At 39.8% G+C, this 15,186-nt stretch overlaps 1 protein-coding gene across 4 annotated transcripts in view; it reads left to right on the forward strand.

Annotated features, from left to right (window-relative positions):
• Positions 1-15,186, forward strand: part of CTNNA2 (catenin alpha 2) — a 1,115,456-nt gene that overhangs the window by 993,344 nt on the left and 106,926 nt on the right. For all 4 annotated transcript variants that reach the window (XM_043603825.1, XM_043603826.1, XM_043603827.1 and 1 more), the window contains exons 10-12: positions 5,793-5,885; positions 6,727-6,883; positions 13,022-13,222. In XM_043603825.1, the coding sequence (XP_043459760.1) occupies positions 5,793-5,885; positions 6,727-6,883; positions 13,022-13,222 (451 nt within the window). The remainder of the gene's footprint in view (positions 1-5,792; positions 5,886-6,726; positions 6,884-13,021; positions 13,223-15,186) is intronic.

A 15,186-nucleotide genomic window follows, 5' to 3' on the forward strand; every position in this document is an offset into this window, starting at 1 on the left:
AGAGTTGGGTGCTCCCAAAGCTATCTACACATTCAATGCAATCCCAATCAAAATTGCACCAGCATTCTTCTCGAAACTAGAACAAGCAATCCTAAAATTCATATGGAACCACAAAAGGCCCCGAATAGCCAAAGTAATTTTGAAGAAGAAGACCAAAGCAGGAGGCATCACAATCCCAGCTCTAATACAAAGCTGTAATCATCAAGACAGCATGGTATTGGCACAAAAACAGACACATAGACCAATGGAATAGAATAGAAACCCCAGAACTAGACCCACAAACGCATGGCCAACTCATCTTTGACAAAGCAGGAAAGAACATCCAACGGAAAAAAGACAGTCTCTTTAACAAATGGTGCTGGGAGAACTGGACAGCAACATGCAGAAGGTTGAAACTAGACCACTTTCTCACACCATTCACAAAAATAAACTCAAAATGGATAAAGGACCTGAATGTGAGACAGGAAACCATCAAAACCCTAGCGGAGAAAGCAGGAAAAGACCTCTCTGACCTCAGCCGTAGCAATTTCTTACTTGACACATCCCCAAAGGCAAGGGAATTAAAAGCAAAAATGAATTACTGGGACTTTATGAAGATAAAAAGCTTCTGCACAGCAAAGGAAACAACCAACAAAACTAAAAGGCAACCAACAGAATGGGAAAAGATATTTGCAAATGACATATCAGACAAAGGGCTAGTATCCAAAATCTAAAGAGCTCACCAAACTCCACACCCAAAAAAGCAAATAACCCAGTGAAGAAATGGGCAGAAAACATGCATAGACACTTCTCTAAAGAAGACACCCGGATGGCCAACAGGCAGATGAAAAGAGGTTCAACGTCGTTCCTCATCAGGGAAATACAAATCAAAACCACACTCAGATATCACCTGACGCCAGTCAGAGTGGCCAAAATGAACAAATCAGGAGACTATAGATGCTGGAGAGGATGTGGAGAAATGGGAACCCTCTTGCACTGTTGGTGGGAATGCAAATTGGTGCAGCCGCTTTGGAAAGCAGTGTGGAGGTCTCTCAAAAAATTAAAAATAGACCTACCCTATGACCCAGCAATAGCACTGCTAGGAATTTACCCAAGGGATACAGGAGTACTGATGCATAGGGGCACTTGTACCCCAATGTTTATAGCAGCACTCTCAACAATAACCAAATTATGGAAAGAGCCTAAATGTCCATCAACTGATGAATGGATAAAGAAATTGTGGTTTATATACACAATGGAGTACTACATGGCAATGAGAAAGAATGAAATATGGCCTTTTGTAGCAACATGGATGGAACTGGAGAGTGTGATGCTAAGTGAAATAAGCCATACAGAGAAAGACAGATACCATATGGTTTCACTCTTATGTGGTCCTGAGAAACTTAACAGAAATCCATGGGGAAGGGGAAGGAAAAAAAAAAGAGGTTAGAGTGGAAGAGAGCCAAAGCATAAGAGACCCTTAAAAACTGAGAACAAACTGAGGGTTGATGGGGGGTGGGAGGGAGGGGAGGGTGGGTGATGGGTATTGAGGAGGGCACCTTTTGGGATGAGCACTGGGTGTTGCATGGGAACCAACTTGACAATAAACTTCATATATTGAAAAAAAAAAAAAAAGAGTTGGGTGCTTAACAGACTGAGCCACCCAGGCACTCCCAAGATGCAAGTTACTTTCTTAAGGGAATCTGTATCACTTCCCCTTGCTGACTTCTTGTTTTTCTAATCTTGCTGGTGATATCATTGTTTGTTTCACCTGTTTACACAGTGTACCTCCAGAAGAGCAAAATATCATAATCTTTGAGAATCCTGAAAATTATACTAATTAGGCAATCAGAAGAGAAGTGTTGCAAGATGGATATCCTACCTCTCCATGATGTGCTGACTGATTCCCTCCCAGGACTACTGATTGTTCTTTTCTCTGAACTCCTAAGGCCCTTGTAGTTAGCAGCACACAATTTAGTGATGGCTGCTAAGCTTCCTCCTTTTCCTCAAGATAACTGGTTTTTGAGACACTAAGTCAAAGATAGAAGATTTCGCTCAGTCTTTTCAGCTTTGGCTTCCCCAAATTCATTGTTCTCAGAAGGTATAGAGGAGGGTTTCCTTTCCAAAGAGATTGCTGGGAATTTAGCATGGTTAGCTAAAGCAAGGAGCAATGCCATTTTTACTCATGATCTGGTTCCTTTCAGAAATCCCAAAGCAATCTAAATAGCCCAACACCTAACCATAAATGATATGCTTTATTGTTTTCTAAGATTCCATGATGGCAGATGACTCCTGTTGCCTCAGCTAATTTGTCAACAATTCGAGAGTGGACAAATCAGAAGCCACAACCAGCCAGTAAATGTTACCTGCTTGGTTGACTCAAGCAGGTTTCAAGGTTTTATTAAATTTAAACATATTGCTCAACATCTTTTGGGTTGCAGCCTGGTAACAGTAATCAGTTAATCTATTGTCTATTTTTTTTCATATGAAATTTATTTTCAAATTGGTTTCCATACAACACCCAGTGCTCATCCCAACAGGTGCCCACCTCAATGCCCATCAGCCACTTTCCCCTCCCTCCCACCCCCCATCAACCCTCAGTTTATTCTCAGTTTTTAAGAGTCTCTTATTTTTTGGCTCCCTCCCTCTCTAACCTTTTTTTTTTCTTCCCCTCCCCCATGGTCTTCTGTTAAGCTTCTCAGGATCCACATAAGAGTGAAAACATATGGTATCTGTCTTCCTCTGTATGACTTATTTCACTTAGCATAACTACTGTCTATTCTTTAACTCATATTAATCTTTTTCAAATGTCTAAAAATTCTACTTTACCATTCCCTTCCTGCCCCACCTCCCTTAGAAAGGTTATCATGATAAATTGGTTAAAAAAAACAAGGTGTGTGTGGGGAATCTTGTGATTTGAAAAATAGGACATTTTATCTTATGGGTTTCTAGTATAGCATCAGACCTGTAGTTAAAGAACAGGTAAAATAAGTAATCAAATACTTACTATGTGTATACAGTGGTCTTGGACTATTGCTAGGATATGAGCAGGCATTTTAAGATACAATAATGATTGGGAGCTGCCTCAAAGATGGAAACTCAGTGTTTGGTGCCAGAGTTGTGGAAATCACGGTATATTACAACCATGTTCAGAGTCACCATCATGCCAATGGGTCCAGTGAGAAACAGAAAGGCAAGCCTAAGGAAAACAGGAATTTGGATGGAATCCATGGCCAATTTAAGATATGTAAACCTGCCTGCCTTTGGAAATTGTGAAATCCTGTGCATCGTGTTGGAAATAGTTTCAGAATGTTTCAGAGTATAATACAAGGTAAATAAAATTCTGATTTTAAGTGGACTTAAACAGCAGGAGCTCATTGCAGAGTGGAGGCTGCCAGACTTCAGGATTTATGGATCAGTAAATTAAGGAGAATAATTAAAGGACTTTCAGGGTTGTTGGCTCTTTGTTTTTTCTAGGTGTTACTAGCCCTGTTCCCCCTAATTAGATTCAACCAGGCAATGAGGTTCCCATATTAGATCTAAGTCATAATAGAGTTTATTTAAATAAAGGATGAAGACCCATTTCAAAAGATACACAAGGAAGAGTCTGTTATCACCATGTAGAAGTTATTGGTTGGCATCTCCTTCACTCAGGAGCCTAGTTTTTCTCAGCCCTAAGGCTCCCTTGTTGTCATTCTACAGAACCACATGCCAAACTCTTCAGCTTATGTCCACTGCTGTGCAAGAGTGTGATTGCAAGTCTCACACACCAGGAAAGGATGATAGAGAGGAAACAAAACCATCTGAAATCCTCATTTCATAAAATGGAAGGCTGTTCAACAATAGAATTAGGAAGAAATCACTTGAAGATTAAAGAATTGTAAATTAAATGTATACATCTTTCTGGAAAATTTACACCACCCCGATTTTTTTTTTTTTCATGCCACCATGAACAAGGAGCTCTGCATTCTGGACTCAAACAGTGGACCAAAAAATAGGAATCATTGTTTATCACCATAGTGTTGGTAAATATCTACTAGAAGGTGGTATGAACTTTGTCTAGTCAGATTAAAGGGGTAACTCAACTATATCTTTGAGAGTGTCTTTAGGATATATTTCAAATATATGCAATAAAAAACTATTAAAACTGCTCTTTAATTCAAAACACATGTATTGAGCACCAATTCTATGTCACATACATCATGTGGTGTTTGGAATATAAAATACACTGGAATACAAATACAACAAAGATAAATAAAAATATGGAGTGGAAACAATATAAAAAAAATGGAGAACCTGTAATTCTTGCTTTGCCTCCAAGAAGCCTCATACCTCTGGGCATTTAGCATCCTATAAATGGATGCAGGAAGGTATATTGTCTTTCAAACAGACGTGCTTGGAAAACTGAGTAAAATGGTGAAAATTATCTGAAGAATCCAAAATAAACTATAAAATATAAGAAACTGATAATTAATGTTTGGAAATTCCATCTGTGGTTTCTCATAGTACATATTCTCACTACAATAGATGTAAAGTGTTCTTCCTTAAAAGCTTCAAAATGGGATTGTCAATGATAATGATTTACTGAAGTAATCTTTGTAAGCATTCCTAGTATCACCATCTACCTATATCCTTTTGCTGATAAACAAACGGCCCTCCAAATGTGAAGTGACTCTGTAACTAGTTAGTGGTTAAGCCTCCTGACCTCCAGTTCCATGCTCTTCACACTGTCTGACTAAGCTTTCTTTTGCATTTGGAACTCTGCACGTGTGTTGCATTTTAATCTCCCAGGGCATGAAGTCATGGTAGAGAGGCAGCCTGGTTTTGGAGAGCAGAGGTGGCAGGATACAAAAGGGCAGGTGGCCACAAGGCTCAGGGGATTCTTAGTCTGCTAATCACTTGTTCTACTTGCCCTCCTGCTCCTAGCCCTGGTGGCCATTCTCTTCTCCTTTGCCCTTTCTAATCCCCATCCTCTTGCCCTCTTGGCATCAGTCTGATGGGACTGATCAGTGTTCTGATGGTAGCTTTGTGTGCTGTTGACCTTGGCCAATCAATCTGATCTTGTATTACCACCTCTCACTCCTTGAAGAGGAGGAATAATACAAATTGAAACGCTTGACCAGGGAGCTTAAATTCAGTGCAGCTGTTTTGGCTGGTATAATGTTTTAAAAAAAATTAAAACTGAATGCCTTTTTACTAAATTCACATATTCTAATTTGTTGTACACTGTATTGTTGCCTACTGGGTTATATCAGCCTTTCCTATCTGTTTCTCAGAACTGCCTGCCCCCTGAAAGTCCTCGAGTGGGCTACTGGTAGACTAGCAGTTTCCTGACAGACTGTGACAGGCAGATATGGGTTCCTTTCGGTTAGAACACCTTCATTTTCAACTTCTTGTGAATCTCCTTTAAATCCTAAGTGCACTGCAGTGTCTCTCTCACTGGTCAGAGTTTAGCGCTTATGTGGCCAAAATCATGGCCACACTTCATGATGAGTATTAGGGGGTTCAAGTGAGAGTATAAGTCACAAGAGCAGTCCACAGAGGAAAATGGATCAAAGCAACCCAGTTAAAATACATTATTGTGTGTGCTTGAGAATCTTGAAGCAATAATTTGCTATTAGCACCTTACTTTTCTGGACTAAATGTCTAATGTAGCATAATAACTAGTAATATTTGGTAAATCACTGAAAGGCATCCTTATTTGTAGCAGGATTACCCTGGAAGAGATGACTCCAGAGAAGGAGCAAGGTCATGCAACAGTACACTTCCCCTTTGCCCCAACATGATTTTCACTCAAATCCTTTTCAATCCAGGTTGCCAACTTGGCCTGTTCCATTTCCAACAATGAGGAAGGGGTGAAATTAGTCCGGATGGCAGCCACCCAGATTGACAGCCTGTGTCCCCAGGTAAGCCTCATCTACTTTGTTTCAAAAGCCCATTGGTGACCTGATACTCAGGGACTTCTCTACTCAGGCCCTCATGTCCCTCCCTGCCTTGTCTTGCCATCATTCCTGAGCTGTTTCAAGGTGTACCTTTCTCAAAAAGAATTCCTAACTGTTCCAGTATTCAGAATAACTCTGGTAATTATTGTCTTTTCCACTCATACTGACTTTGTTCTGTTTATTTTGGGCTCATTTTTAAATGTTCCATTACTATTTTCCTTGTCTCAACTAAATTACAACTTTGCACATGTAGAACAGGAGTTAGCCTTCTACCACATCTGAATTAAGTAAATAGGATTTGTCCAGTAAACACTTTTTGAAACCTGAGGCTAATTACCATATCTTAAAACAAAGAAGAGGGGAGCCTGAGCGGCTCAGTCAGTTTAGCGTCTGACTTCAGCTCAGGTCATCTCACGGTTCATGGGTTCAAGCCTCATATCAGGCTCTGTGCTGACAGTTCAGAGCCTGGAGCCTGCTTCAGATTCTGTGTCTCTCTCTCTCTCTGCCCCTCCCCTACTCACACTCTATCTCCCTCTGTCTCTGAAAAATAAATAAGAGCTAAAGACAAAACAAAAAACATAAAATCTGTCTATTTAAAAAAGAAGAAACACAACGTAAACAAAAACTAATGGTAGCTGATAACATACTTCATGTTTCATGTTTCTGATTGTCTTTTGAACACTGAGAACCCACTTAGAACCCCTGAGAAACTACAGGATCCAGGGTTTCAATGTGATCCCTGACCTTCTTGTTTCTTTCTTAAATAGTGTAGTCAGCGCCTTTCTGGATTGTTTCTAACAAATAGGTCATCAATGCTGCTCTCACACTGGCTGCCCGACCACAGAGCAAAGTTGCTCAGGACAACATGGACGTCTTCAAAGACCAGTGGGAGAAGCAGGTCCGAGTGTTGACAGAGGCCGTGGATGACATCACCTCAGTGGATGACTTCCTTTCTGTCTCAGGTAATCACAAATAGGCCCTTTCAAGGCAACTGGAGAACAGAATTAGGAATATCTTGCAAATGTCATGGGCTTCGGTTTCTAGTGCTTTTCTTGGCCTTGTAAGCTTTCAGTCATCTCTGCAAATGTGACTGTAACACCCTCTTGGAAATTTTTCTTTTGTGTGCACGTTATTTCAAAACAATGGGTCAAAGCATGGGGGTGGGTGTGGAAATACAACTTTCTGGTAAAGAGATAAGCAAACTGAAGAGATTATTTAAGGAGACATGGGTTTCTTTTTAGCTTCTAGAGTTTTTAAAGCAGATTGGCCTTGGATACATCCAAATCACCCATCTTAAAAAAGGGTATGAGATGTGAGATTGGTTAGTTCTCATGGTTTATATTTTAAAATAATAATAATAAAAAAAAGTCAGCTAGCCCAATTTGGCTGTGTTTAAGGGGGTCATTTTTTCCAATAAGTGAAGTTACCCAGGTTTGTGATACCTTTCTCTAAACATATTTGCCCACAAACATTTGGCACAGTTCACCAAGAAGAGTCTCTGTGGGATGAGTTGGGGAGGGGGTTGCTGCAAACATCAGCCTGCTTTGTGAGGCATTAAAGGTAGTCAAGTGAACCTTGATAATGCAAACTGACCAGATGTTGACTCTACTCAGAGGTAGACCTGGCCTTGACCAAGGCCTGCCTGTCCTTGGCCAACTGAGGCCTGAGAGGGAAGGGGTCACAGCATTGCTGGTGGGATCCAGGCAGAAGGGGCATCTGACTGCAACACTGTAGAAGGAATTTCTGGGGGAGCTCATCATATTTGGAAATACTGTCTAGGTGCAGTCTTTGCTTTTCATGAAGAAACAGACAATGAATTCCCACTGGGGGCTTGTGTTTGAAGCTTATGTCTGAGAGCAGCAGAGTCCAATCTGTAGATCTGACGGATAATCAAAAACCCAACTTTGAAACCATGGAGAGCAAGAGAAGAAAAATGGGAAACATGAGTGAATACCTCTTCAGTGTCTAGAATTTGCCTGACACTATGCTGTTTGCTTTAATTCTCCCCCAAAATCTGTAAGAAAGATATTAGTATCCCAGGGCCTGCACTGAGTGGGGAGGTAACTGGGCAGAGACGGTATGAAAATCCTGATTATCCTCTTCAGAAGCTACGTAATTCTCAGTAAGTTAGGATAGTGGGAAATTACCTTTGGTGCTTCCAGCTTTCATTGGGTTCTCTTCTCTCCACCTCTGGTACCCTCATTCCACTCTCTCATCTTTTTCAAAAGCCTGTCTTGTTTTTCATTCCCAAGATGCTCTGTTTCTGGTGACTTTTCAAAGCAGCTGTTCATTTAAATACCCCCATATCTGGCGGCTAGCTGATAAAGACCTTAATACGTTGCCATTTCTGAGATTGGCTTCGTTGATGGCTGAGTCCTAATAATGTAAAAGATATCTCAGAAGTGCATTTCTCATGCAATGCATAGCAATGGTTTAGGTAGACATGTTGGGGATTTGGATGGTGTGGAATAAGAGGGTGGCCGCCTCTGTCTCATGTCTTGTCAGTGTTTGCCAGGATGACTATAGTGCCCCCCCGCCCCCAGACAGGGCAGCGGCTCTCCCTAACCGGCCTCATATCTCACAGCAATCCTGATAGCTGGAAATGTTATTCTGCATTCCCCTTTTCCTGCAAATGAGTAGAAAATATGCATTGGACTACCTTTTGCAAAGAGGAATCATTTCAGAACTTAAAAATTTCCCAACTTCTCCTTTTCTTTAAATGCATGTACAAAAATTTCTGAGAGTAGGGAAAAGCAAGGTGAGGAGGTCTTATCTCAGACCGTTTCAATAGTGCAAAGCTTTTCTTAATTTTCTTCCACCAGCCCTGCCTCTTTGCCACCTTTCTCCCTGCCATTCCTTTGTGCATCTCATTATTACCAGCAACAAGAAAAGGCTTTGGCTTCCGCTGATAACACTGTGCAGTCCAACCCCAGCGGTACAAGTGCCGCGGCATTCCATGACAGGAAAATGAACAGGCGCTGTCAGGGAGCCAGCCTTGGCAGGGCCTGCTGGAGCATGCCTTTGGAGTTGACAATTGGAGGTGGCAGCTACCTTTCTACAGACGGACTTGACAAATAATGACCCAGCCTTCTCTGTCCTGCCGGTGGGCTATGGATACAGCCCAATTGTTGGGGAAACTACTTCTCATCTCCTCTCTGAGCTGAAGCCAAAATATTTGCATCAGTAAATTGCAAGTCTGGCCCAGGAGATATTTTGGAATGGCATTAATGACATTTTATGTATCAGTTTCTTCTTAAGGGAATATCTATTCTGGCAGGGAACTCTATTTTAAAAACAACCAAAAAATCTTTGTTTGCAAAAGACTACAGTTTTGTTTTGTTCATGCTACCTGAACCTGTGTGCCTGAGTGCTTAATTTGTCCGTATGAAATGCAACAAGTTTCAGGAGCAATGATGCTAGCTATTAACATTACAGAAGCAAAACCAATTTTCAGATGTGGCCCCGGCTCATAAAAAAGTGAAATGGCTATGTTAGAACACTTAAGTTTTTCCCCACTGGGTAAAAACTACAATTTTTAATAGTGTTTTAAAATGAGTGTGTTGGCATTAACCGTGTGACAGTTTAATTCTTGGGTTTGGCTCACATAGTAGCAGCCATCTAAGATCTGAAGAAGAGATTAACTCAATCCCATAATGTCCAAGAGTTGTGTTTTGTTGTCTGCCTTTTCTTATTTTTCTTTTGACTCCAGAGTCTTGAGTTTGTGAGAATTTTTAGAAGGAAACAAGGAACTTAGGTTTTGAATTTAGAATCTATATCTTTAAGCTTTATAATGATCAAATAGTTTGGTCATCAGTGATTTTTATAACAAAACTCATCTTTTCTGAAACAGTAAGGCTGCAAAAATTCAAATTCATCACAAAATATATTGCAGTCAAGTGTTTTATGATATGTTTAAAAGCCATGCTTCATATCCGGATATGACATCCAAAGTACCTGAGCGGTTTTTCCCAGCAATGGAGCCCTCTCTGGAATACCTATGCTTTTTATTATTACTTTCTCTACTGTGTTCTTTTCTAGTTGGGACAGCATTCCTGTCTTTACTTCTTGAACTCTTTCTCTTGAAAATACCTTAGAATAAAAGTACATAAAATGGTCTCCTATTAACAAACATGTTTATTCAGTGTTTTTTCTTTGATTACCTGCTGTGTATAAGGCACTGTCAGGAATGCAAAAATGAATCAAGTGTGGATTTCGCCTTCAAATAATTCACTGGAATTCTTGATAGATCCTAGACCAGTGTGCTCCCAAACTGTTGGGCTCAGACCTGAGAGGGTTGGGAAGAGATGAGGAGAGAAGTTATTATAAGGGGTTTGGGAATCCACATATATATTACATATGATCTTTTGACCAGATGACATGTCTCTAGGAACAGGTACTATTCTTTTTGAAATACATTGTTGGTACTGAGCTTAATAGAATACAAATCTATTTTAAGGCATTCCAAATCTTAGCCTTTACATGTATACCATCCACTACGAGAACTACTATTATGAGGAAATGGTGATTCGTTTTTCCCTTACAGGGGTACCCTGATTGGAAAATGCTGAGAAATCCTGAGCAAATTATCTTAGCATTTCAAAAAAAACTTGATTAAGAAAAAATTAGTCAATAAATTATAAAACTAATAAAATTAATACTTTATTCACACAGCATGATTTATTAAACTGACCATTGAACGAATTAGTTGATGATTTGCCTAATTAAAAGCAATGCTTGGGGCGCCTGGGTGGCGCAGTCGGTTAAGCGTCCGACTTCAGCCAGGTCACGATCTCGCGGTCCGTGAGTTCGAGCCCCGCATCGGGCTCTGGGCTGATGGCTCAGAGCCTGGAGCCTGTTTCCGATTCTGTGACTCCCTCTCTCTCTGCCCCTCCCCCGTTCATGCTCTGTCTCTCTCTGTCCCAAAAATAAATAAACGTTGAAAAAAAAATTAAAAAAAAATAAATAAAAGCAATGCTTTTGGTGTTTTGGGTTTTCAGCTTCTGCTAGCCTCCTTCAAATACGTATCATTTATATCTATTAAAGCATATTCTTTTTCTTGTGTCTTAATTAAATGAGTTGTACATTTCTAGTTTGGGAAATAGTTGTTTTCTTTTCCCCTTTAAAACCTATCATTTCATTTTAAGATATTAGGTCATGAGGGGACTTCTTAGAATTAAAAAAAAATTATCAACTCCAGAGAAATTATTAGGATATACTATAATTAGCACATTCCATTTCTGTTCTGAATGCAGTTAGAACAGAGATGGGATCTCAAAATTCCATGCATGGAAAAGCAGTAGCTTTTGTTGTACTTCTGTGTTATTCAAAGACAATAGTGGATGGATGCATGCTTTTGATATGCAGACCCTCCCAGTTGCATACTTTTGGAGACCTGGACATATTTGAATTGTCTGGAGAGATCCAGCAGGGCGGCAAGAAGAGCAGTGAAAGAGGCCTTTTAAAATCAAATTTTTGTATTTGAAATTCTGTACCAAGTTGCATTTGAGTAAACCTTTCTCCCAGGTGTCCTTTTAAGTGAGTTTGCGTGACACAATCCAGGATTTCAGAAAGGGGTGGTTTTCAAAAGTTCCTTAACCAAACTAAAAATTTTGTAAAGTCTAAATTGTCACAGCCGTTTCTATTTTACTCAGGAAAATATCAGCATTCAGAAAGTATTACTTTTTGAGAGTTTAAAAAATCTGAATATTAAAATTGTCTCATTTTTTCCTATTCTAATTTCTATTTGAAATTAGGAAACAAGAGAATGTAGAAATCAGAAATCCGTAATGGTTCAAATAAGGTAATCCTATTGTAGGAGGTCAAAGCAGAGGTTCCATGATACAGAGTAAGTTATACTTTGCAAGTTTCTGCCGAGGGTCCTGACAGAACGCTTAGTCCTTCTGTCTGACTGGCTTCAGGAAAGTAGGAGAGATCCATGGTGGAGACTGGTGTTGGTGCAATACCTTACCCTCTTTCCCTCTTTAAGTAGGAACTTTTAATTTCACAGGTAGCCCTAGAAACTTCTCGAGGAAGTAATAATTTATTTCAATCCTTTATTAACTGTTGAATTTGACAGTTATAATTTTTTGAAGTTACCAGATTACTTTAGACTATTTCTCACTTGTTCTCTTTATTTATAGTGAGTGTGTGTATATGTGAGTGTATTTTCAGCTTAAGTTCTTTTCTTTCCACAGAGCACTAAACGTTTCAACATTTCCTTAGAATTGTGTTTCCAAAGAATGTTTAAGGGATATAATTACAGATCTCACTTAGGACATGTGAAATACAAAATTCCATACTTGTAAAACCATGAGGGACCAGATTGCATGTTTTTTCTATGCTACTAGAGAGTGAAACTCCCCAGCCTGCCTGCCTGGATTCTACTTTGGGCAATGAGGGAGAGTGGTGACTGACCTTGACTCTAAACTGACGAAACCAGCCACAAGACCCGATGTTATTTTAGTTGTGGAGAACATTGTGATCCTCTTTACCTGGTCAGTTTTCCTACTGTATATACCTTGCGCATGACGTGACCTTAAGGATGGATGAGGTGACAATTGTTTGTTTTAGAGTTTCCCTTAAATGTCTGCTAAATAAAAACTGATCAAATAAGCAGGCATCCAGAGCTTGATTGTGGTCATGTTTGGAAATGTTTCTGCGTGATCAGGTTGACTTCATGTTCACTGCCACAACCACTACTAAAATGCAATAAATCTGAAACATTGAAAAAGATGCTCAAAGTGTGGTGTTCAAAGTATGGTCCCCAAACCCACAGCATTACCATCACCTGGGAACTTGGTAGAAATGCAATTTCTTGGGCCCCATCCCAGACCTATGGAATCAGAAACTTAGTAGGATGGCACCTTCACATTCTGTATGATGCTGTGAGCCCTTTAGCTAGTGCTCAAGGTTGAGAATTGCTATTGTAATTATACACTATGTTCTTTAAATGTTATTTCAGTGTTATAAAGGTATGTTATAAAGGTATGCATGATGGCTCATGATAGTTGATGAATCTCTCTTAGATTGCTTACTAAGTGTGTGAGTGGCATAAAATCATATCAATGTGCACGTGTATATGTGTGTGTGTTTTTCCACAGAGAATCACATCTTGGAGGATGTGAACAAGTGTGTGATAGCCCTCCAAGAAGGGGACGTGGACACTCTGGACCGGACTGCAGGGGCCATTAGGGGCCGGGCAGCTCGAGTTATACACATCATCAATGCTGAGATGGAGAACTATGAAGCTGGTGTTTATACTGAGAAGGTTCTGGAAGCTACAAAATTACTCTCTGAGACAGGTAAACACGGATATTAGATTCAACCAAAATGTCAATGCCATGATTAATTTTTGTATTTGAATAAATCTTTTGCATTGTCTGTTACAGGTTTCTGTGCCTCAATGTTACACATGGTAATAGGAATACTCTTGGTTTCTTGAATTTGAGTAACTATAGCAGAAGAACAATTTTATTGCTTTGTATGTGTGTGCGTGCATGTGTGTGTTATATATTACTTTATAATCTGTAGTCTCATTTGATTCTCACAAGGACCTTATGAAGTCGGCAGAGAGATTTTTATTATGTCCAATTACAAATGTGAAAGTGGTGGTTGAAATGAGTTAAGAGATTGGAAAAGGTCACAAATCTAGAAAACAGTGGAGGTGTGATGGGAACTTGGAATCTTGAAACCATTTCTGTGTCTATTTCTTGAGAAGATTGGCTCTTGAGGAAGGACTGTGAACAACTAGGAAAAAGTTTTAAGGCTCTAGGTAGTGTCTGGATATGAAGTTATCAAAGAAAGGGGATGGCGGCAGCTAAAAATGGGTCAGACCTTGAATATGTGCCTTGCCCCTCTGGGAAAGCCTTCTATGCCTTCTTCTAGGGCACATGCTGTCCCTGGGGGATCACTGCTATGGTAAGACATGGTTACTCATGCGAGCCTGTCATAGCTCCCTGGTGCATTGGGATGGAGAAAACAACAACAACAACAACAACAACTTACTTTCACTGAGTTAGCATAATAACCCATAACTGTACCAAAGCCTGGCCTATTTTTAGTAGTTTTTGTTCTTGGCTAGTGTTCCTGGGCTTCAGAACCTTTCTCAAGTACCTAAAGCTGTGTGCATTTATCTGTATATGGGGGGGGGGGAGGTGGAAGTGTGGTTAGAAAATTTAGAGTAGAGACAACAAAGGAATAGAAAAAGGGAATTTAAGTTTATATTGGATGGGGTTATGAATAGATACAGAATTGAGTCATGTATGCACAGAAGGACCTTTCCTCAGACTTCAATAGGGGCCTTTCCTGTTGTATAACTGGACTGCAGAACCTATTAGGATTAAAAGAAATAATAAATGTATTTCTGAAAGGTCAGATAAAGCAGTGTATCAAGTTCTACATGATACAGCATGTTAGTCGAAATAGGTTTCTTTCTATAGGGAAAAGGTTATTTACAAAGACTTCTGTAGATATTTGTTAGTCTGAAATAGCAAGGAAAAACAACAGATAAACAGAGACATTGCTTGTTCTCTTTGAAATATAAGCAGAAAGGGAATAGTGTAACATCACATAATAAAGAGAACATCCAGGGATTGTTGCTCTTGAGAATCATGGCAGACATAGAATTAGAAATAATAACAATAATGATAATAAGATATATCTGCATTTTAATTAGCTGAAATTGAGCACTGTTTTCTTTCAAATAGGTTTGCCCTTTGCATTCAATAGAGTAGCACAAAGCAAGTCACTCAGTTCTTTCTTCACTTGGAAGAATTAAAAACAGGCATTTGACCCTCCAGTATAAGGACTCTTTTCTTCACCCTTTAGGGAACGCTCTCACATTTTTGTGGCTCTCAGTTTCTGGCCCATTCGCTCTATTCTGTTACAAAGTCTGAACATCACATGGTCTGTCAAACACATAGCAGCACTCCCTTGGGTCTGAGACTGGGAAGAGCAGCAGAGAAGGATTGAAGATGTGAAGACAGGACTCTGAACACAGGACTGCTCCTGACTCATTGGAACGCTCATTGTAAAAGGTGAAAGACACAGAGACTTACATGTGACTTTGTGCACACCAAGGACTCAGGCATTGTTCAAGAGATATTCTGGGGTTGTTTTCTCAATGTCTTTTGTGCTGCTTTAATGAACAGAGGACATGATGCCCATTTGGGTCAAAATCTGCTTAAAGGCAAGGGCAGCATGCTTAGTTGATGGAAATATTTTTACATAATTTTTGCTCAAATTCTTGAAACGTAAGTGACTTTCT

Source organism: Prionailurus bengalensis, chromosome A3 (genome assembly GCF_016509475.1).
Source record: "Prionailurus bengalensis isolate Pbe53 chromosome A3, Fcat_Pben_1.1_paternal_pri, whole genome shotgun sequence".
NCBI lineage: Eukaryota > Metazoa > Chordata > Mammalia > Carnivora > Felidae > Prionailurus > Prionailurus bengalensis.